Raw genomic sequence first — 20630 nt, 5'->3', positions numbered from 1 at the left:
TAGCTTCCATATATATTTTTAAGTTTTAGGTGGCAGTTGGATGAGCTAATAAATACTATTTATAACCTAAATGAGTGCAGAAGTGTTGTGGCTCAAGTACTTACAACAAGGATGCATGCATCATTTTGAACAGGATAAGTAAACTAAATGGATGAGATGTGCTGTAGCCTCAGAGAAAAATGGTGATAAAATCAGAGAATCACCTAGAGGAAGCGGACAATCAATCCCTCAAGCAGACAAAGTTTCCAGCAGCTTACTATTGCCAACCCACCAATGATACTAATTCCACTATTTCTGGTCAAGTAGTTGCAGCCACCACCAAGTTGACTCAGTAGATCAATAAACTAATCCTGGCACTCTGGCAGTCATAGGGCCCAAGAGGCAGAGACAGAAGAGAACAGACTGAGGCAGTACAAGATTACAAACAACAAATGAACATACAGTGTCAGCTCATAATTCTCAAATTATCCATACAAGCTTGGGAGAATCATATACATTACATTTTCTTGGAAATGTGGAAATTTACCAAAAAAGAAAGCAGGAAAATCATCAGAAAGTACCATGAAAAACCAAAAAAGAGTAGGAATGTTGAAACTAGGAAGATTTGTATTACTTTTGGCTGAAACTCGTAAGTCAAATGTCAGCTGGTATATACAAAAGCTGCACATAAAACAAGAAAATGGTTGGCCTGATATTCATCAAGACGTGTTAACTTGCCCACTGTAATTTTGACAATAAAGACAATATAAATGACGATAACTGAGTCACTTGAGCACTGGAGATAGCTTATCAGAATAAAAAAAGGTGAGCTCTAGGGCTGTAAGTGATTGCGTAGAGCTGGACCTGGCTTGGAAAATTGACAACAACTATAACAGCTGGCCCATTCAAACCCCATATGGCAGCACAGATCTAGCTCACTCAATTCTCCGATGGTAAACATCAAGAACATAATAGTTCAACTGATCCCCAAATATCTTGGTAGAGAACTTCTGCATAACATGGCCTCGCGCATCCTTACCCATCTTTACCGCCAGATCAGGGTTATTTATCAGCGTTAACATCACCTTTGAGAATTCCACAGCTGAAGGATCACAGAGAAAGCCTGTAACTTCATTGATAACTGTCTCCACAGGGCCCCCACTATTGCATGCAATTACAGGCTTTTGTGCTGCCATAGCTTCAAGGGGAACAATACCAAAGTGTTCATCCTGCATAAGCAGAAAAGGAAATACCAATCTATATGTAAAACTTACGTTTCTTGTGAATGAGGAAAGAGTTCAAGCCCTGTAAAAGCTGATACCACATAAGGAAAATATATTCCATTTCCTTATGCACATTAAATTGATAGTTGATTAACTAGCTCCCTGGCAGGCCACAATCCAGAGCTGGGAGAATTCAATTACTGTTATATATCCAAAATCATTTCAAAATCTTTAATTTTCTTGCATCAGCAACGTCATGAAGAAATACGGGGTTTTGCTTCTAGTAGCGACATACTATTGGGTATTTTCAACATAAACAAAGGAAAGCATGTGTTTATTTAGAATTCCTTGATTGAGGAACTCTCTAGTGAAATGGTCTGAGAATTTGCTACTCGTATACTAACTTTTAGAACGCTTTTAATGGGGAACTACTTAGCAAGAGCCTACGCGAAACAGAAATTTGAACATTTAGGTAATAGTTGATCTTGAAGAAAAGGAATATAGCAGCATGAAATGCATATAGCTACTACAATTTCCATTCAAGTACAATTTACCAACAATAGATAGGATCTAATGATGAAAATCCATATTGTATACCAAAATTAGCAGCTAGAGGCTGAAATTTATGGCCGATAAATGCATTGACCTTCTGTCCACCGTAGAATGGGACTAACACTAATATCGGAAGCATAGGTCCAAGATAAAAAGGTGATGTAAATCTATGTCCCACAAGAAAAATATAGTATAAAAAACAGAATTACCTTTGGAGTATATATAACACAAAGACATTTGGAGAGAAGTTCGTTTCTTTCTTCCGTAGAGCATGATGTGACAAATTTAACTCGATCTGACACTCCTTCAATTTCTGCCAGCCTTTTAAGCTCATCTAGGTATTCAACGTTCTCTTTGAGGCGTTTATCAAAACCGCCTGCATAAGAAAACACAGTGATTTACAGACAAAGGGAAATGAGATCATCAGAAAGTTATCTTATATATATAATTCATTATCCCACAATAACTATCCATCTCAATATCAATGTATGTTAAGAAAATAGTCATACAAAAATATAATATCTAATGTTCCTTTAACCTTCCTAGAAATAAGCAGACTATTCGTATAAACTTTTCTTTCTTTGAGAGAAGATCATTCGCACCAAACAAGGCTTGCATTGGATCTCAGTCCCAAATAATGAAATAACCATAACAAGAGGTTCAGGCAAAGAGAGATATGAAAGAAATATAACAGAAATATAGAAGTAATCACCTGCAACTATCAAGGTAGCCTCCAATAAATCAGTACAAGGAGGGTTACTTTCAAAGGAATGGAGCAATGCAAATGCTGAAATTGCTAACTGAAGGTTCTTTTTTCTTTCAAATCGGTTAATTGAAAGGAAATTCAACCTGAAAAATGCACGGAAGAAATTAAGATTCTTAAAAAACTTAAAATGCAAAAAAACATAGTTTGTATCCTATATGTTACAGCTTCTGATAATTGTGTAACCGACGAGCCCTATAAGACAATAAAGAGATATACAAGCATGCCAGTTACTTGTAAGCAGTAGGTGCATCAAACTGCTCCACATTGACTGCTGGATAAAGAATTGCAGGTTCAATTCCTCTCGAATGAAGATGAGAGAAGGTGGTGGCAAACGTAGATGCAGTGAACTTGCTGTTAACTAGAATCAAATCTGCCATACCTGAGAGTATGAGTGTATAATTGTCAGGAGACCAGATGGAATGAAGTCTGAACTCGGAAATAAAGCATAACAATTAACAAGTAGAAGGTATGCAGGGAAAAATGAGATCTGGATTGGGCCAGACCAGTAGTAGCTTCTTCGATCATGTCAATTGGCTTGCGGTAGAACCTTCTAAGCATAGTTGTATGTTGTGCGAGCAACATATCTGGAAAATGGCAGTAAAATACTATCTGCAAAGATGCACTACAATTCACAAGGTTGTGTTTTCAATCTTCAATAAGATAAAAGAACATAATACAGTACCTTGGTTGACCTTTTCAATTTCATCAGGGGAATGACAACAGATACTTGGTCTGCCAGTATGATGTCAAACGAGGGCCACATAAATAGCACACACAATGCTACAAATATACAACGAAGATATGCACATACAGCATGGAAACGGTAGAAAATATGGCGAGGTAGGAAACCGCCATAAACTGTAACTGGGAAAGGACCTGAACAAGCAATAAAACCTGTTATTATTACTACTTAACAGATCTGAAAACTACAATAAAAGAAAATTACATCAAAATATGCATAACTTACTATCTCGACCTCCTTAGACAAAGAACTTCAAATACAAGCATATTAAAAGAGAATGTAAGTGATAACAATAAATAGTTGCACGCTCTTAGCGAAATGATGGAGGCAAGAAAGTTGAGTTCAGCAGCAACGTAAGAGTCCTGAAGTGCTTTTTACCAGAAAAATATTTTTCCCACCCATCTATTGCTGATAAATTAAGATCCCGGAAGGTACTCCTAAAACTGTGCTGATTGTGCAGTCTCATTGTAACAAACTGAATAAACTCACCAGACACAGTCTCCTCAAAGCATCGAGTTTTATCATGGTAAGATGTGAAGACATGAACATCGTGTCCATGGCCAGCAAGCTCAACTGCAGCATCAACAATCAATCTTTCTGCCCCACCTACAGAGGTCAACTGCATTGTTCATGCTAATTTTAAAGTAATGTTAAATAACTAACAACAGAGATCATTAGTCATCCAATTATCTAAATATAGAGCTACTCATTTTGCGCTTCAACCAATGGTTTCTTAACGGAGTATAGAAAAATGGCATCGCTAATATTTACAAAGCTGCTCTGTTCAGAAACAAATTTGAAGGGAACTTTACATGACACTCCTACTTATGCCGTTTCAAAAAGATACGTGAGTGAAGGACAGTATGACATTGAAGATGAGAGATGAAGAAAATTCTCCACAAATCCAAAAAAAAGATTGTTAGTTCGAAAGCACAGTTTTCCTTAGTCAACTAATTTGACAATTCTATCGACAAAGAGTTCCAACTGAGGAATTCTATATTCCGAAAGCGTTTACAAATTAAAATTTGCGGATAACCGAAAAAAAAAAAACTAATGGGCAAGAAACTACTCATAGATCACGGAATCGTCTAAAACCTATCTGATTTCTTATAGATATAGAGATTAAATAAAGATATAGCGGAGAGAGAGAGAGAGAGGGTGACCAATTCCGAGATCGGGATGGATGATTGCGATCTTTAGTTTGGGATCACTTCGCCTCTTCTCCATCCTTCGCGTCGTCCTTCACCTCCGAGAACTTCTGTTTTAGAATCGTTGTTCTAAACCTAGACTGGCCTTCTTTAACGGGTCTCGTTCATAATGGATCGACGTCGATCCAATGTTCGATCCATTTATTATTCTAATTAGTCCCGATTTGTTTGACTAGCTTGCTGATATTAGTTTTGTTTAATTGAATTAAGAAAATTGGGTTAAAATACTCTGACATCATAGTTAAAATTGCATAATTTCATTTAAATCTTTTTATGAAATTAACCCAAAATAAATGAGGTATTATAGATTCAAGGATGAGCATCTGTGACATAAAATTTTATTGGATTTTCCTCTTGTAAATTGATCCATAACACAATACTTACTTGTACATATCTAGATAAATGCATTGTCCTTGGGGCTTAAAAATTATTTGATTATGTTTGTTAATAACTATTGTTATACTATTAACAAAACTAAGTTCTTATATATCAAACATCAACTATTACTATGGATTGAGGCCATTAGAGTTGTACTAATATGGTTAAAAGACTAATATAGTATGAGTATTTTTTTGAATTCAAATTCAAGCAACATTGGTTTAAACGGGACACCATTAAGTTCTTATTTTACAATAATAAGAGAATATCATGAGAAAAGAATAATTACAACCATTTTGGTATAAACTCTATTTATTTTTTTTAATATATTGACATTCTTAATTATTAAAGATCTTTAAGACCTCTAGAGATTATTCACTGAAAAGAGAGTAAAGTTTGACAGTGTGAGATAGACCATTTGATATCATTAATATCGCTAAGAACGAATTAATTTTTATAACTCAGAGGATTAATATGTATAAAAGAAATAAGTGATGCACATAAAAATAAGTAATAATTTATGGGGTATTTTAGTATAATTATTCTTATGATATATTCATTGTTAATTAGGATTTAAATGCAATTATATGAATTATATGTTGAATAATATGCTGATAATTGTGATATAGGAAAAGCTTTCAATAGCAGTTATGGGAGAAAACTCTTATTTTGCTGGAAAAAATAAAATCTAAATCTTGGCTAATTATAACATGATAGCGGATTGCGGATCCAATTACGAAGCCTAATTAACCGAATCAAGATCCGCGAAGTAATTACTCGCCGCTTTACGTCCTTTTTCGTAAATATCCCCGCCGCTTCGAAGGTCTTACGACCGCTCAGCCAGCAACCCCACCCTATAGAAACCTCGCCAACGGCTAACCGAGGCTTCTCCTTCTTCCCTTTCCCTGGGGTTCCACTTCCTAAACCCTAAACCCTAAACCCTAAACCCTCGTAAGCAGCAAAGGAGAAGAAGAGGAGGAATGGGAATTCCGGCATTCTACCGGTGGCTCGTCGAGCGGTACCCTCTCTCGGTCGTCAAAGTCCTCGAAGAAGCTCCAAAGGTCATCAATGGAGTCCAGGTCCCCGTCGACACTAGCTCGCCGAACCCCAACGGTTTCGAGTTCGATAATCTCTATCTCGATATGAATGGGATCATCCACCCTTGTTTCCACCCAGAAGACAAGGTTTATGATCTCTACGCTCTTCTGGTATTCTCTTGAAACATCTCGAGATTATTGTTTTTTGATAGTTTTTGAGTTTTCATTTTGATGTTTAGCCTCCGCCAAGTTCGTACGACGAGGTTTACAAGGCGGTGTTTAAGTACATAGACCACATCTTCTCCTTGATTCGGCCAAGAAAGCTTCTTTTCATGGCAATTGGTGAGTTTGGAGCTCATTGGAGCTCAGAACTTGATTTTGAGATACATGTACAGGCTTTGTTTTGATTAACTTAGTATATTATTAGATGGAGTTGCGCCGCGAGCGAAGATGAATCAACAGCGAGCGAGGAGGTTCAGGGCTGCTAAGGATGCGGCTGATGCGGTGAGTTTGGTGCTATTTTTTTGTTTTTTGGTTTTTGACGTGGTAGTTTTGTTTGCATCCGTACTTGACAACGTAAGTGGAAAATGTCAGGCGGCAGAGGCAGAGAAGCTCATGAATGAGTTGGAGAAGGCATCCTATAGAATATCTCAGTCTGAGAAGCCTAGCACGATGGATTCAAATGTTATCACACCTGGAACTGAGTTCATGGCCTCCTTATCTCTTGCTCTTCGATACTATATTCAACTAAGATTGAACAGCGATCCTGGATGGCGGAACATCAAGGTAAGTCTTGGTCAATTGTTCAGATGTGTATATCTTTTTAGCTTATTAAGTATAGTTTTATGAGTTTTAAGTGCTTGTGAAATTTTGAAGGTCATTCTTTCTGATGCCAATGTGCCGGGAGAGGGGGAGCACAAAATAGCATCATATATTCGTGCACAGAGGAATCTTCCTGGATTTGATCCAAATACAAGGCACTGCTTGTATGGATTGGTAAAACCATCGCCTGTTGTTTTTCCCTCTTTCTTTTTTCCATTCCTTTTTTCCCTTATCAGAAAAATCTAATATTTGTATAGGATGCTGACTTGATCATGCTTGCATTAGCAACACATGAGATTCATTTTTCTATTCTAAGGGAGGTGGGTACATTTTAGAGAAATTTGGAATTAGTTTTTTTGTCTGATGAATGATAGCTGATGTTGGGTTTACCTTTATTATTATGTAGGACGTTCGAGTTCCAAGGAAGAATGGAAACATTGGAAAGCTTAGTGTGAAAAGTAATTTTTCACATAAAAGAAAAGGACAGTTGGAGTTGGACCGAGAAGAGAATCATAGCATGCTAAAAATAAAGTTTCAGGTTGATCACTTCATTATTTTTACTGACAGGGGTTATATGTTTGCTGATTTACAAATATGAGCTTCATCAATTGGACCAAGTCCGAAATTAATTTCAATCCGAGTTTAAGCACTGGCTGACTTGATTAGGTTTGACTCAATTAGGCTCAATTCATATTTATTAATATATATTATACATAATAAATAAGTGTCATTCTTGTTACATGTTTGATTTGATTTTATAAAATGTAGACTTCCCAAGATTTAATTTTAGCTTGATTTAAGTTGGATTCAAGGTTGTTTCAAGTCACACTTGATTTGAACTTGATTTGGGCTTGAATTAAGTTTGATTTGATATGGGCTTGAATCAGCTTATTGAGCAGCTCGAAATTGGCTAATGCTCAAAATGGGCTCGAATTATATCTAATCAATTCACAGTTGATGCATTGACTTAGGCTCGAAACTAATTTCAAGGCAAGCTTGAACAAAGGTCTGCTTGATTACATCCCTAGTGCTATCAGATTGTTAGAGCATATGATATACATATGTTATTTTAGAATATGACTATAAACTTTATATTACTAAGTAAACCATAAAAACATAATATTTCAATACACTCTCCCAACTATACTATTTTTTCCTTCTATGTATCTGCAGGAGCATTGAAGTAGTTAAATTAGTTTTCACTTTCTTGACATTTTTATTTTACCTACCTTATTCTTGCTTTTTTTTCTTCTTTCCAATGGAGCACTTTGTTACACTATTTTGTAGTGATCTCTGTCTGTTGTTTCCTATATGAAAGCCACTGCGATTCAACTAATTAAAAAGAAGTGTTCTCGAATAAATTGTAAGATAAAAACATAGAGAATTCAAGAATGATAAAAAGTAACTAAACTTTGACTTTGAAAGATCCAGACTTTTGTACTATTTGTTTGATTTAGTGTATCGGTGTCTTGCTCTTATGCTACCAGAATGTGCCTATGCCATTGATGCTCGTGAATGAAGATTAATAGTCAATACAACTGACATTGGTTCTCCAACTGATTTTCATTTTGTTGCAGTTCCTCCACATTTGGATTCTGAGAGATTATTTAGAGCATGACCTACGAGTATCGAGTGCATCGCTAAAGATTGACTTTGAGCGCTTAATTGATGATTTTGTATTTATCTGTTTATTTGTTGGAAATGACTTTCTTCCTCATATTCCTTCCTTGGAAATTTCAGAGGTTTGCTATACATCTTCTCTCTATTGTTTTCTTGTTATGTGAATATTATCTTGTAGTTTATCTATGTATTACCTGCTCGAACGCAAATGTGTACATATAATGTTCACTAGTGATTTATCCTTCTATTTGAAGGCTACACAAATTCTATTTAGATTTAAGTACATAAAGCAATTATATGCAATCAGAATATCAGATACAAGGTAATTGACATATGAGATAGTTCTGGTTATGTTTCATCTATTTAGTGTATTTTGAAGGAAAGATGTGAGCTATATTTCATCTGGAAAAGCAATTGTATTTAAGACAAAGAAGACATCAGCAAGATTTGGAGAAGTTGGAAGGAGAAGAAATAAGATAAGGAAAGGAGAAAATAGGGAATTGAGAAGGCGTATTGAGATGCAAGTAGAAAAAAGAAGTGGTTGAAACAAATAATCTCTTGTTCTCATGCCGGCTTTTGGCTGCTTGGTGCTGCATGAGAAACAATAGTTTGGGGAGACTTACCTCAGATGCTATCTCTCCTGTTCAATCTTACCAGCAAAGAGGAAGGAAGTTGTATGGATTAACTGTAGCGTCTACAAGACTACAACTCCACATATGGTATTTTGGCTACACTTTGAGATACAGCAACAATAGTGATCTTATAGGGCCTCATACGCATGGATTTGTGGTCTCACAACTGTAGTTGCAGGCAGCTAAATAGCCCCGAAGTAAATCACTAAAGTCATAAAACGTTGCAGCAACATTGCATTCTTAGGGCCTCGTACAATCGCGTTTGTGGCCTTCCCACATGCTAAACTGTTGTTGCAGGCAGCTAAGCAACCCACAATAAATCATTAGAATCGTACAACATTTTATCCTCCGTGGACTTAAATTCAAAGCCAGACCAGATGATAAGGCAATTCTAGCACATTCAAACCATATAATCTTTAAGGGCATTTTACATAATTTGACAAATTAAGTCTCCGATGACTCAAATTTTGACTATCCTGAAAAATAGAAAGTAGACTCAATTACAATAGGCACTTCTTATGTTCATCCCATAAGTAGTTCCATAAGCATAAAAATGAAATTAACACAAGTTAGAGATTTGTTGGTATATATTCATATATTGATGCAGGGAGAACTGCTTTGATTTTTGATTGACTTCTGTAATTTGATTTGCACATCATTTTTTAGAAGTGCAACTAACCTTTTTTACGTTATCAATGCAGGGAGCGCTCGATCTGCTTATGAATGTATACAGAAAGGAGTTCTCTAGCATGGGTGGTTACCTAACCAACTCTTTTGAGGTTTCTCATTGAATATCACTTTGATTGGTCAAACTTTTCCATTTAAATTAGTTTACAGGTGTTGAGACAGGACATTATACTTAATTACTTATGTTACTTCCTCTCCCAGTCGGACCAAGAGCATTATGGAAGTTTTACTGGACGGTGTTAGTTATTTTGTTCGTCTCATTATTACAGGAATTTATACCGGTATTGAGAAAAGTCACAATGAACATGCACCATAATGGCATAAACATCATATGAGAGCTTCAGAAAGTTAAAGTATAAATTGTGCTGCTTAACAAAAAACTACTTTTCTTTCAAGATGGTAACAAAGAATATTGAATAAAAATAGAGAAATTTGATCAAGTAATAAGAATCAAGATTCCAAGATGTCGGAAAATGAGAAACATCAGTTTCTAACAGAAAGTTTAGAGGGATAGCTTGTGCTGATTTTGATGTCAATCGATCTTGAGATATCTGGAACACTCACAACTATTCTGATAGCTTTCTTGTCATAAGAGGTGTTCTCCCTTTTTGATACGTCCACAGGGAATTGACTTAACTCTGTACAAATATAACGGAAATGTGTAATGGAAGACAAAATTCTCATGGGCAAGGGAAAAATCAACTAAGATCACATAAGGTTCTTGCTTGTTGGCTACTATTTGTAGTGGGTATTACCATTAGGTTCCATGGCTTCCACAGATAATGAAAAAGAGGAGCAATGTGAACTAGATTTTAAAACGTTAGATGCGAAACACAGGAAACTGCCTTTTAAATATTTCTCAGATTGCATCATTCAATAAATGTTCTCAATATAGTGTCTGCAATCTTTATTTGCAATAGTGCATTAATTAATCATAATACAATACTGGTTGTCTGATACATGTTTCTTCTCATTCTAGTTTTTGGAAATTTCTTTTTAACTCTCTTAACTAGAAAAGAAAGTCCATGAAATTCACATGCGTTGCTGTAATACATAGGATACTTTTACGTGCATCCATATATTGTTCTCGTAACATGTCCTTTTAAGTTTTAGTATTTCTATGTGCATAGAATTTGATCAGTTAGTATGCTTAATTTTGTTGTTTATTGTTATTTGAGGTGTAATGATAGGTCCTCCTTCCTGTTTCTGATTTTTTAGGTGGATTTGGCGCGTGTTGAGCATTTCCTCCAGGTAGTTGGATCTTGTGAAAGTGCCATTTTCCGAAGACGTATCCAGGTATCATCAAACTGAACTTCAGATCGGAGGTATTTTACACTTGCATATTGATAATAAGAATTCTGAATAGGGCAATAACTTTACTACCTTGAAGGGGAAAGGTGGGGTTTTACAGTTCCATGTTCTCTTTGTTATCATGCGGTGGAAAAGACAATATTATTCTTTAATTTAGTGAGAACTTGATGTAAAGCATGAATAATCTTGAACATGGAGAGAACATGATGAAGAAGGTCCAGCAACTCTTTTGCATGGCCTATTGATTAATACCCCTTGTGTTTCTGGATTTGGCATCAATTCCTGAAAGTGAAAAGCAATGACAAACTGGCTGCTGAATTTTCTGACATGATGAGGACTTTATGTTTACTTGTTATGGCATTGATCAGGTTGATAAGGAATTAAGGGATTCATGGATGTAATATTTGAGTCATTTAGCAGAAGTATTTCTATCCGTCATCATCACTCATGGCAGAACATAGTTGTTTTCTACTTTTCTGTATACTTCATTTAGATGATATTTTCTGTTTTCCAGTGCATACTATATTTTTGTGGCTCGACTCAACATCTGTGTATCTCTTAGATGGACAGGAACTTGTTCTTAGTTGCAACTAGGGATGCTAGGGGTGGTGTAGAATTTGGATTTGTCGACTCTATGTTGGGGAAATGCAGGCATCTCCATTGGGTGAGGCGCACATAGAAGAAGGTCAGGCCAAAAGGGGACTGATGTTGGTGGACAGTTTGACCAGAGTAGGAAGTGTAGTAAAGATATTGGATCTGAAGACAAGGAAAGGAGGTAAAGTAGACAGAGCAAAGGGAGGCGGAGCAGAGGGAAGGAAAAAGATCATTGGAGATGAGGCAGATGGTTGTGAGGAGGTGTAGGTGATGATAAAGACTTGAATACTGATGTTGTTCTGGGATTTGAGTTAGGGGTTTAGAGGTTGGTGGTGTAGCACATAGATTCAAGTTTAGGAAGCTAGACTTGGCTTTGTTGCAGGAAATTCAACCTAGTCCACCTGGACATTTCAGGATTGGGCTCAGGTTGGTCATTTGAAGATGTATCAGTGGCTCAACTTTTGGAATTTCAAGTCTCACTTACAGGATCAAATATAAGTGTGGGTGACTACATATTACATAATATCATCCTGAACTACCTGTTATCCATATGCTAGATGACACTCTCGTGCATGCTACTTGTTATTAGTGCAAATGATTGTTCCTAATTGTGATAAATTTGTAGATTATGTCATAGATTTGATCTGTCTGATTTAGCTATAATGCTACATATTTTTCAAAAGAATGCGTTGTTATTCAGTTGCAGAAAGAAAGGGATATTCAATTTGGTGCAGCTTCAAGTATGACGAAGATTGAACAAAAGAATGGATCTGTAAGTATTCTATTCTTTTCTATGACCATCTTTTCCTTGCACATTCAAGAATTTCATGCACTTTGAGGATAATCTAATTAACTATTGCTTTTCAGGTAAGATAATGTGTAATAAGTCATAATTTTAATGATTATTGAGGATGGTGACACCTTTTAATTCTAATTAGAGACCATGTTGACGAAGTTTTCTAATGCTAGCAGAGTTGGATGGAAAGCACTCAGGACTCCTCTAACTTGGTTTGTAGAGACTCCCCAAGTAATGGAGGATCTTGTAATCCAATGAAAAACCAGGTTTATTTCCTTTTCCATTGTGGGTTTGCAAGAACCTTTAATTGTAGAATATTAGTTGGTATTTATTTGAGCAGCTAAAGATGCATGAGGAAGTTTGGAAGGAAAGATACTATGCAGAGAAATTTGAAGTTAAGACTGAAGATGACCTTGTAAATTTGAGAAGGCATACGGTGAGCCTTTCTGTCATGAAATTCATATTTGTAACATTGAGCAGATATTAGGTAAATAATTTTTTGTACTCAACCATGTGCTGATCACCAATTGGTTTATGATCCATTCCCTTTATTAGAAGAATTTACATACTCAAGAAATTCACCAATGAAGTGTAACATTTGCCTTTCCTGATCTGCATTTACACTTCTATCTAAGCATAGAGGTTGGATGAAACCTTTTTTTGCTGACAAATCTATTAGAATATGAATACTCTTCTGCATGATTTCATATAGTTTCCATTTTTATTTATTGTTGCGTGCAGTATATAGTTGTGCACAAATATACTTCATCTGCATACACATATCAAATATTTGTGCAAGCATGCACATATAAATATATACATATGTACAAACAGTTAGTAGTGTAAACAAGCCGAGCTCAAGCGAGCTGAGCCTAGCTCAAGCATGGCGTGAAATTGATTGAAGTTTAGCTCGAGTTAGGCTTGAGATCGAGATGAGCCTATATGGGCTCGGCTAGCTAAGATTACCAAGCTAGCTCGACTCGGCTTGAGCTGTCTAGGTTTTTTAGAAGTTTTATACCATATTTACTCTATAGTATAATAATACAACTTTTTGAGAGGTGGGTACATATCAAGATGATTCTTATCTCTTCATTTCCTGATGTGGGACTTAATACTGTTCAACCAATTTAAAAAATTAATTTTTTATATGTAAAACCTAGGATTTGAACCTGAGTCATCTTTTTTGAGGTTGAAGTGCATTCACTACCATCTGTGCTACAATAAATTATTGTAAATTGTAAAACATAGAATATATCTTAATTATATATATTGAGCTAACTTGAGCTTGAATGAGCCAAGCTGAACCAAGCTTACGAACCTCGTGAGCTAGGGAGCTTCTTTGACAGCCCAAGTGCATATAATATATATGCATGCAGATGTATACAGACACACATACACAGAAAAATATACACTAATAGATGGACCAAAATCTTGGGGGCTGCACCTATTGATGTGTTAATGCATAAAAATATGTATATATGTTATTGCATTTTTATTGTTTGTCTAAAAAGCAGGATGATAGAATCATGGAGGCCATTACTTTGTGAAACAAGCATTTTAAAGGATGAGGCCGTTTATTTTCTCTGGTTTTCTTGTGAATTCTGAACTTTTAGAAACCTATTAATGTATACTGGTGCATACAGATTGTTTTGGTTTCTCCTTTTGTTTGGAGCCAGAGTGGAACTCTTGATTACTAATATACATATGTTAAAGTGTAGGTCATGAAATATGTTGAAGGGATTTGCTGGTTCATGCACTATTACTACCAGGGAGTCTGCTCCTGGCAATGGTGTGTAAATATTTGTCTTCCTTGTTTTCTTAGTTCCTTTTCTTGCCTAATATTTAGTACTTTTCTTTACATGAAGTTCATTTACGGTTTCAAGTTTGTTATTTTCATGATTCATTATTGTTCACCTGTTAATGTAATTAAACCTATTATTTTAGGTTCTATCCATATCATTATGCACCTTTTGCTTCAGATTTTCTTGACTTGAGACAGTTAAAAATTCAATTTACACTTGGAGTTCCCTTTAAGCCATTTGACCAATTAATGGGCGTATTACCGGCTGCAAGGTTAGAGATGATTTAGTTTTTTGAAGTGAAATAGCTTTAGAGCATGATCTCATAGGTGATCCATGTTGCTACTTGCAGTGCACATGCATTGCCTTTGTCGTACAGGAAACTGATGACAGATCCTTCCTCATCCATCATCGGTTTTTATCCACCTGGTTGGTTAACTCTTACACAATTAACTTCATCCTTTTGTTTACTTCTGCTCAGTGGTTTGACAATCTCATGCAGACTTTGAGCTTGACTTGAATGGCAAGCGTTTCTCCTGGCAGGTGACGGTCTTTTCCTGATAGTGACTTGTATTTTCTTTTGGGTACATCATACTTCAATTTTTTCCGGTACTTAAAAGGAAGTATGTTGTTCGTACCATGGACAGATTTTGTATTCCATACAATAGCCAATATTGACATGTCTAGAGTATGGAAGCACCTGTGGTTCCTAGGATTAAATCAAATGAGTTATACTGATCTTTAGAACACGTAAAATCAGTACAGTCCTCAGCATGCAATTCATAATGGAGACCAAGGTTCATGTTGCATGAAATCATGAAGACCTCTCTGTGGCCTTTAAGATCGTAACATCTTTGAAAAAAAGAGTTTCTATGTATTCAGTTTCTTGCAACTTTCAGTATATTATTATTTCTTGATGTTCATCTTTAGAAGAACTCTAGCTGAGGGTGATGATTCTGTTTGTAAATGGTCCTCTGTAGTATTATGTAGTTTCTGCCCACATATAGGTTTGTGCTACGCACTTTTGTCGTACTATATTTTAAAGAATCAAGATGACCTAAGGTTCTTTTTCTTGATTTGGTCTGATAATTACAATATGTCCCTATCATAAGTGGGCTCTATTCAATTCTGAGAAGCAAAAGTCAACCTCATAATGTTACATGAGACAGCTTTTCAGAAGATTTTATTGGAAGTTGATTTATCATATGTTCTGTCTTGAATTGAAGGTGAACCCTTTTCATTTCCCAGTTGAAATTGTTGGAATTTGCAGGAATTATAATATCCATATGAGCTTGTATTGAGTATACTGTGACATCCTTAAGCTTTATCATGGTTGAATTTTTGTTTTTGTTTGTCATTTGAGTAAGGCGTTATATAGATTCACTTGTGTTCATTTCTTTATTGTCAGGCTGTATGTAAACTACCTTTTGTTGAGGAATCTCACCTTCTGCAAGAAATTGAAAAAGTGGAACACACTTTGACGGTAATGATTTATTGATTTATATACCATGCATGTGATCCATTGGTCTCTTGCCTTTGGTCTAACTTTCTACTCTGTAGGATGATGAGAAACAGAGAAACAAGTGTGCATTTGATGTTCTGTTTTTTCATATCTCACACCCCTTAGCTTCAAAGATTATCACATTTTACATGAGGAAAAGGGATCATCCAAAATTATCGAAGGTCAAACTTAAAAAGAAGCTTGATGCAAAAGTCAGGTTTGTGATGAATATTTTGGTTGCACCAGAGAACTGGAAACTCATTTGTTGTGATAAAAATTGGGCAGTTGCAAATAAATATCACACACGTATGCATGTATGTATTACTCTTATTTGGCCTAGCAGTCATTTCATTCCTGTATAATCCCTACTTTGAAAAGCAGTAACTCGTGACTTCACCATTAGTTGCTAACTTTCATAAACTGTGCAGTGTGCACCGGCAATTTCATTTCTTTTCTTAGAAGATTCATTAAGATATATGGACTAATGCCTCATACTTCTTTGACTATGTTTTAAAGAAATCAAGTTAATCAAAGGTTGTCCTCCATTTTCTTGATTATTAACTTGTGACTTCACCATTAGTTGCTAATTTATTTACTGTGTACCAAGTACCAACAGCTATTTTTATTCATTAAAATATATAGGTTAAGGTCTCATAGTTCTATGGTACTATGTTTAATGAAATCAAGATAGCAATGGCAGTTTTCCATTTTCTTGATTATGCTCTAATAAGTACAATGTTTTTCTTGTCATAAATGATATGTAATATTTTCCCATATCTAGAATACTATCTTCTTTACCTCAGTATATTGCTGATGCTGTTGTCTTCTTCTTCTTCCTTTTTTTTTTCTTTGTGTGTGTTTGTGGGTTTGCTCTTTCTAGATGTTGGTTATCTAACAGGCTAAAAGGATATTCTGGTTGATTGTTATTGAACTTCATATAATGGATAGTTAAATTCTGTCACAATGGTGATCGTTACTTATGGATATGAGCTTATGGAATGTTCATTACCTGCAGTGCTGGAATGAATGGGTACATGTACATTTCTGACAAGACTGTGTGCTCATCAGAAGTATATTCGCCGGTTGAGGGCATGGAGATGATAAGAGAAAATAAAACCATGTATGTTTCCTTATCCTGTCCCTTTTGCACGTCGAGTGTATCAAAAATTTATCATGAACAGAAAGAGCACAGATGTTCTGCAAATAACGAGAGGCGTTGATTAGCAATAACCATTTATCCTAGTCTAGTGCCCTATATTATTGAGAGAAAGGAGGATCATCATTTACCCTTGCAAATTAACATATTCATACTGTGACAGATTTGTGTACTACAAAGGACCTCCTATCCAGATGCACATTCCTAGAGTACCAAATGGAGCAACTTTACCTACGAAGGTATATATTGTCACTCTTTTATGGAGCTGCTTCCATTCATTCCCATATGGCCGGAGGGTTCTTAAGTATGTCCTTTTCATGATTCCACAGTTGATTTCCAAGAAAGATGTGCTACCGCCGCCGATATTGTGGCATAAGAGATCAACAGTACAGAGGCGTATGTATTCCGAAAGGTGAATCCTCACTTCCTTAGTGATCTATCTTCCTACTTAGAGTCGATATGCATTGTTTAATCTCCCTTATATATCATGTACTGTTGCTTTCTTCATAATCGATGACTTGTGTTCTTGTGATGAGTATACAGACCTATTATCTAATTCCATAACCTGTTCTCATCTATCAAAGTTAACCCCTTCTTGTATCAAACTGTTATCATGAGAAGAAGCAAGAAAACAAAGCTGACGCACTTGATGACCTTGCTATTGATGGTTCATGTCACAGGCAAAAGATTGCAAAACAAGAGAGCAACCACAAGAATAGCGTCCTAGGGAAAAGGAAGCGCATGGATCTCCAGAATGGAAAAAGGAGGCCCATCAAGCAAGAGAGAAACCATGAGAGTTATACCAATGGTAGCAACCTAGGGAAAAGGAAATACAGGAGCCATGGTGGCAGAGGCAGGAAGACTAGAAGTAAATACAAGAGGAAACAGCACTAGAACTTTATCTGTAGCTTTTCTTTGTTCTTTATTTTAGGTAATGTAATCTTAGCCTAGGGATTAGTTCGGCTTCCTAGCCTTTGTTGCTCTTGCTTATTGTGTAGTCTCAACATTCTTTTTTTCACAAAATAATGGATTATTGGAAGAGAAAAACTAAGCTAAATGGAAGCATTCAAGTTGGTTTTTGGAGTCGGCACCTTCCCTCTTCCTGATAATATATGAGGTGGAATTTTTCTTCATTCAGATTGCTCAGGTTTCATCAATAGATTGGTTTCTTATTTGATACCTGAAAACTTTCAGGAGCTTAATGATTAATGGCATTGCTAGTCTTGCATTTTCAACCTTTTTCTTGTGTAGATATTGCTGTTGTTTATCGTGTGCTGCTATTACCGTGAGAAGTTTCATATTTAAGCTCTTATTTTATATGAAATGTACATAAGATGCTCAAATAATTAAGGAGCTCATATTACATTGAGTATTTTTGAGTTCGAATCCCAAACAGCTTCTGTTTAATTGAGGCTCATTAAAAGTTCCCATCTCTCTTTCTCTCTCAAAAAATAAAATAAGAATTAAAAATTTAAGCTCTTGTTTTATTATGAACTGGCACATAAAATTCATATTAATGTGGTAGTCCTCACTCAACAACAAGACCAACATAGGGTTTGAATAATGTGGAGGTCTCTGGTTTCAAATTGCTCTCTACTTCTGTTGCTCCTTTCTCTTCCATCTCCCCTTGTTATCTTCTCATCGAATAAACTATAACTGGCTCAGCCCACTTTTCTCAACAAAAAGAAAAGAAGGGACTCGAAATATAAATACTGAAAACGTAGGGTGTGAATTGTAAATTTGTGAAAAAAATAATAAAAAGTAGTAGATATATTCCTCCGCGTGGCATTTGAACGCCGAGATTTCACCCGTTCCTCAATCCTCTTCTCCTCTCGGCTCTTGCTCACACTCTCGTCCCCACCTCCATGGCTCTCTCTTCCGCTACTCTCCCTTCTTCTCTTGTGTCTCCTTGGAATCCATTGCCAAGTAACCCCTCCTCCCTATCGTGGTCTTCCTCGATCCCACTCTCCAAGATCTCGACGCCTCATCGCCTCATCTCCCCTACTCCCCTCGTACCCAATCGACAGGTTTGATATGCGTCCAACTCTCCTTTAGCCTTTCTATTGTTGTGGATGAGTTAAAATGGTGAAAGATTTCTCATTTGTGGTATAAACCACTTGTATGAGCTGTATCTTTGCAGAATCTGATCCATGCCTAGATATGTCATGAAACTAAACCTAATAAGGGACTTGATTTGCACAAGCGGTGCTCTTCTTGTTAGTGCCAATAGTGTTGACCTGGTTTAGTTTCATAATGTATTCATTCCTACTCCATTGAGCTGCTAATCGAGTAATTTTAAAAAGTTATCTAAAATATTAGAGAATCTGCGGGGATCCACATGCTAAAATTTCCTAATGTTGCCAAGTTGGTTCATTTTTTTGTTCTACAATGCCATGGTCTTGATTCATGTTATTCCTATGTGATAACTGGAATATCCTCTAGTCTTGATTCAGTTTATTCTCAATATTATCAGCACGCATATCACGCTCGTACTTGTAGTCGCTCCTCTTTGCTGGTACATTACCTCGTCTGCATGAGTCGATTCTCATGTAGCTAATTCTAAGTGGGTGTTGTCCCTAACTTCTGTTTGATATACTACATTCCTATTCTATTTTTTTTCTACCAAGTCCATTTATCTATCTCACATCTTCATCCCAGGTATACTTAACATCCATAAACCATGACTAGTTTTATAGTTGCCTCACAAAGTTTCCCTTTAATGTTAAATGAATACATATAATCAGTTGGTTCAATTTAATAGACTTGTGGAATGGCTATGCATATGCACTTCTCCATCATTCTCTTCAGGAACCATCAGAAAGATTCCTCTATATGCTGCTATATTAATACTGGATTTCTTCTTCTGTTTCTGTTGTTCATTCTTAGTCTCATAGATATGGAAAATGGTCATATACTGGTAATTTTTTTCCAATTATCAGTTTACTTGGAAGTCATGACTAGAACAATAGCCAAATAGTATTCAAAAGCTAGCTACTTAGTTTGAAGATCAACACTTTGACAATATTATTTCTGTCTTACGATGTGTATCCAAATATAAACATATCATATGCCATCTTTGACTTGCCACATCGATGTTTTGGCTAATCCCAGCAGAGCACGAGTTCCGAGTTGTTGTCCAAGTTTTAAGTTCTCAGATCATGATTTTTTTCTCACTTGATTTCTTAAAACTGGTCAATGATGAGAGATCTTATATCAATATCTGTAGGAAAGCGCTTGATTTCTGCATTGTGTATATTTTGTAGGCTTTTGTGGTTCAAGCTGCTTGGACCCGTAGATCTCGAGGTGAAGCTGCAAAGAGACCCAACAGAAAATCATGGAAACAAAGAACAGACATGTACATGAGGCCTTTCTTGCTAGATGTTTTCTTCTCCAAGAGATTTGTTCATGCAAAGGTGATACACAGAGGAACAAGCAAAGTCATCTCTGTTGCAAGCACCAATGCAAAAGATCTAAGAAACACATTGCCATCCCTTACTGACAATGATGCCTGTAGGACCATAGGACAACTTATTGCAGAAAGATCAATGGATGCAGATATTTTTGCTATGTCATATGAGCCCAAGAAAAATGAGAGAATTGAAGGTAGGCTTGCTATTGTCCTCGACACAATAAAAGAGAATGGTATTATCTTTGTGTAGGCAACTTCAAATGTTTGTCAATCCACCAGCTGGAGCAGCTAATATTGTTAAACTACCAAAAGCAGAACTCTCTGCATCAGAATGTAATATGTGAATTTTGCCGTTCCCATTTCTAATTACCTAAATTTGTACTCAGATCCAATTAGAAATATTTTTTCGTGTATACCG

At 36.1% G+C, this 20630-nt stretch overlaps 3 protein-coding genes across 5 annotated transcripts; 2 read left to right on the top strand and 1 right to left on the bottom strand.

Moving 5' to 3' along the window:
- Positions 1 to 580: 580 nt before the first annotated feature.
- Positions 581 to 4556, bottom strand: LOC140766158 (uncharacterized). The gene is made up of 8 exons (XM_073105612.1): positions 4426 to 4556; positions 3752 to 3868; positions 3203 to 3396; positions 3024 to 3129; positions 2752 to 2899; positions 2467 to 2603; positions 1964 to 2130; positions 581 to 1208 (listed from the first exon to the last, which is right to left on the bottom strand). The coding sequence occupies exons 1-8, from the start codon at positions 4487 to 4489 to the stop codon at positions 915 to 917; spliced, it is 1227 nt and encodes a 408-aa protein (XP_072961713.1). The 5' UTR covers positions 4490 to 4556; the 3' UTR covers positions 581 to 914.
- Positions 4557 to 5683: 1127 nt separating this feature from the next.
- On the top strand, positions 5684 to 17850 carry LOC140764765 (5'-3' exoribonuclease 4-like). Of its 3 annotated transcripts, none has more exons than XM_073103510.1 (23): positions 5684 to 6032; positions 6125 to 6227; positions 6313 to 6389; positions 6480 to 6671; positions 6762 to 6881; positions 6965 to 7027; positions 7114 to 7245; positions 8285 to 8449; positions 9661 to 9738; positions 10865 to 10942; positions 12252 to 12323; positions 12524 to 12613; positions 12688 to 12783; positions 14066 to 14136; positions 14292 to 14420; positions 14499 to 14575; positions 14649 to 14689; positions 15555 to 15629; positions 15707 to 15864; positions 16663 to 16767; positions 16967 to 17042; positions 17133 to 17215; positions 17484 to 17850. In XM_073103510.1, exons 1-23 carry the CDS (start codon positions 5829 to 5831, stop codon positions 17695 to 17697), a joined length of 2499 nt encoding a protein of 832 aa, XP_072959611.1. In that variant the 5' UTR covers positions 5684 to 5828; the 3' UTR covers positions 17698 to 17850. The 3 variants fall into 3 exon arrangements, with proteins under 3 accessions (XP_072959611.1, XP_072959610.1, XP_072959609.1); XM_073103509.1 differs by having other exon boundaries at positions 5684 to 6056; positions 12694 to 12783; XM_073103508.1 differs by having other exon boundaries at positions 5684 to 6056.
- A 753-nt stretch (positions 17851 to 18603) lies between these two features.
- Positions 18604 to 20625, top strand: LOC140764168 (uncharacterized). The gene is made up of 2 exons (XM_073102575.1): positions 18604 to 18830; positions 20067 to 20625. Exons 1-2 carry the CDS (start codon positions 18669 to 18671, stop codon positions 20460 to 20462), a joined length of 558 nt encoding a protein of 185 aa, XP_072958676.1. The 5' UTR covers positions 18604 to 18668; the 3' UTR covers positions 20463 to 20625.
- The last annotated feature ends 5 nt before the right edge of the window (positions 20626 to 20630 follow it).

Source organism: Typha angustifolia, chromosome 8 (assembly GCF_048772165.1).
Source record: "Typha angustifolia cultivar Huaian chromosome 8, ASM4877216v1, whole genome shotgun sequence".
Classification (NCBI taxonomy): domain Eukaryota; kingdom Viridiplantae; phylum Streptophyta; class Magnoliopsida; order Poales; family Typhaceae; genus Typha; species Typha angustifolia.
The sequence above is the reverse complement of the archived record's forward strand: the minus strand, read 5'-3'. Positions and strand labels throughout refer to the sequence as shown.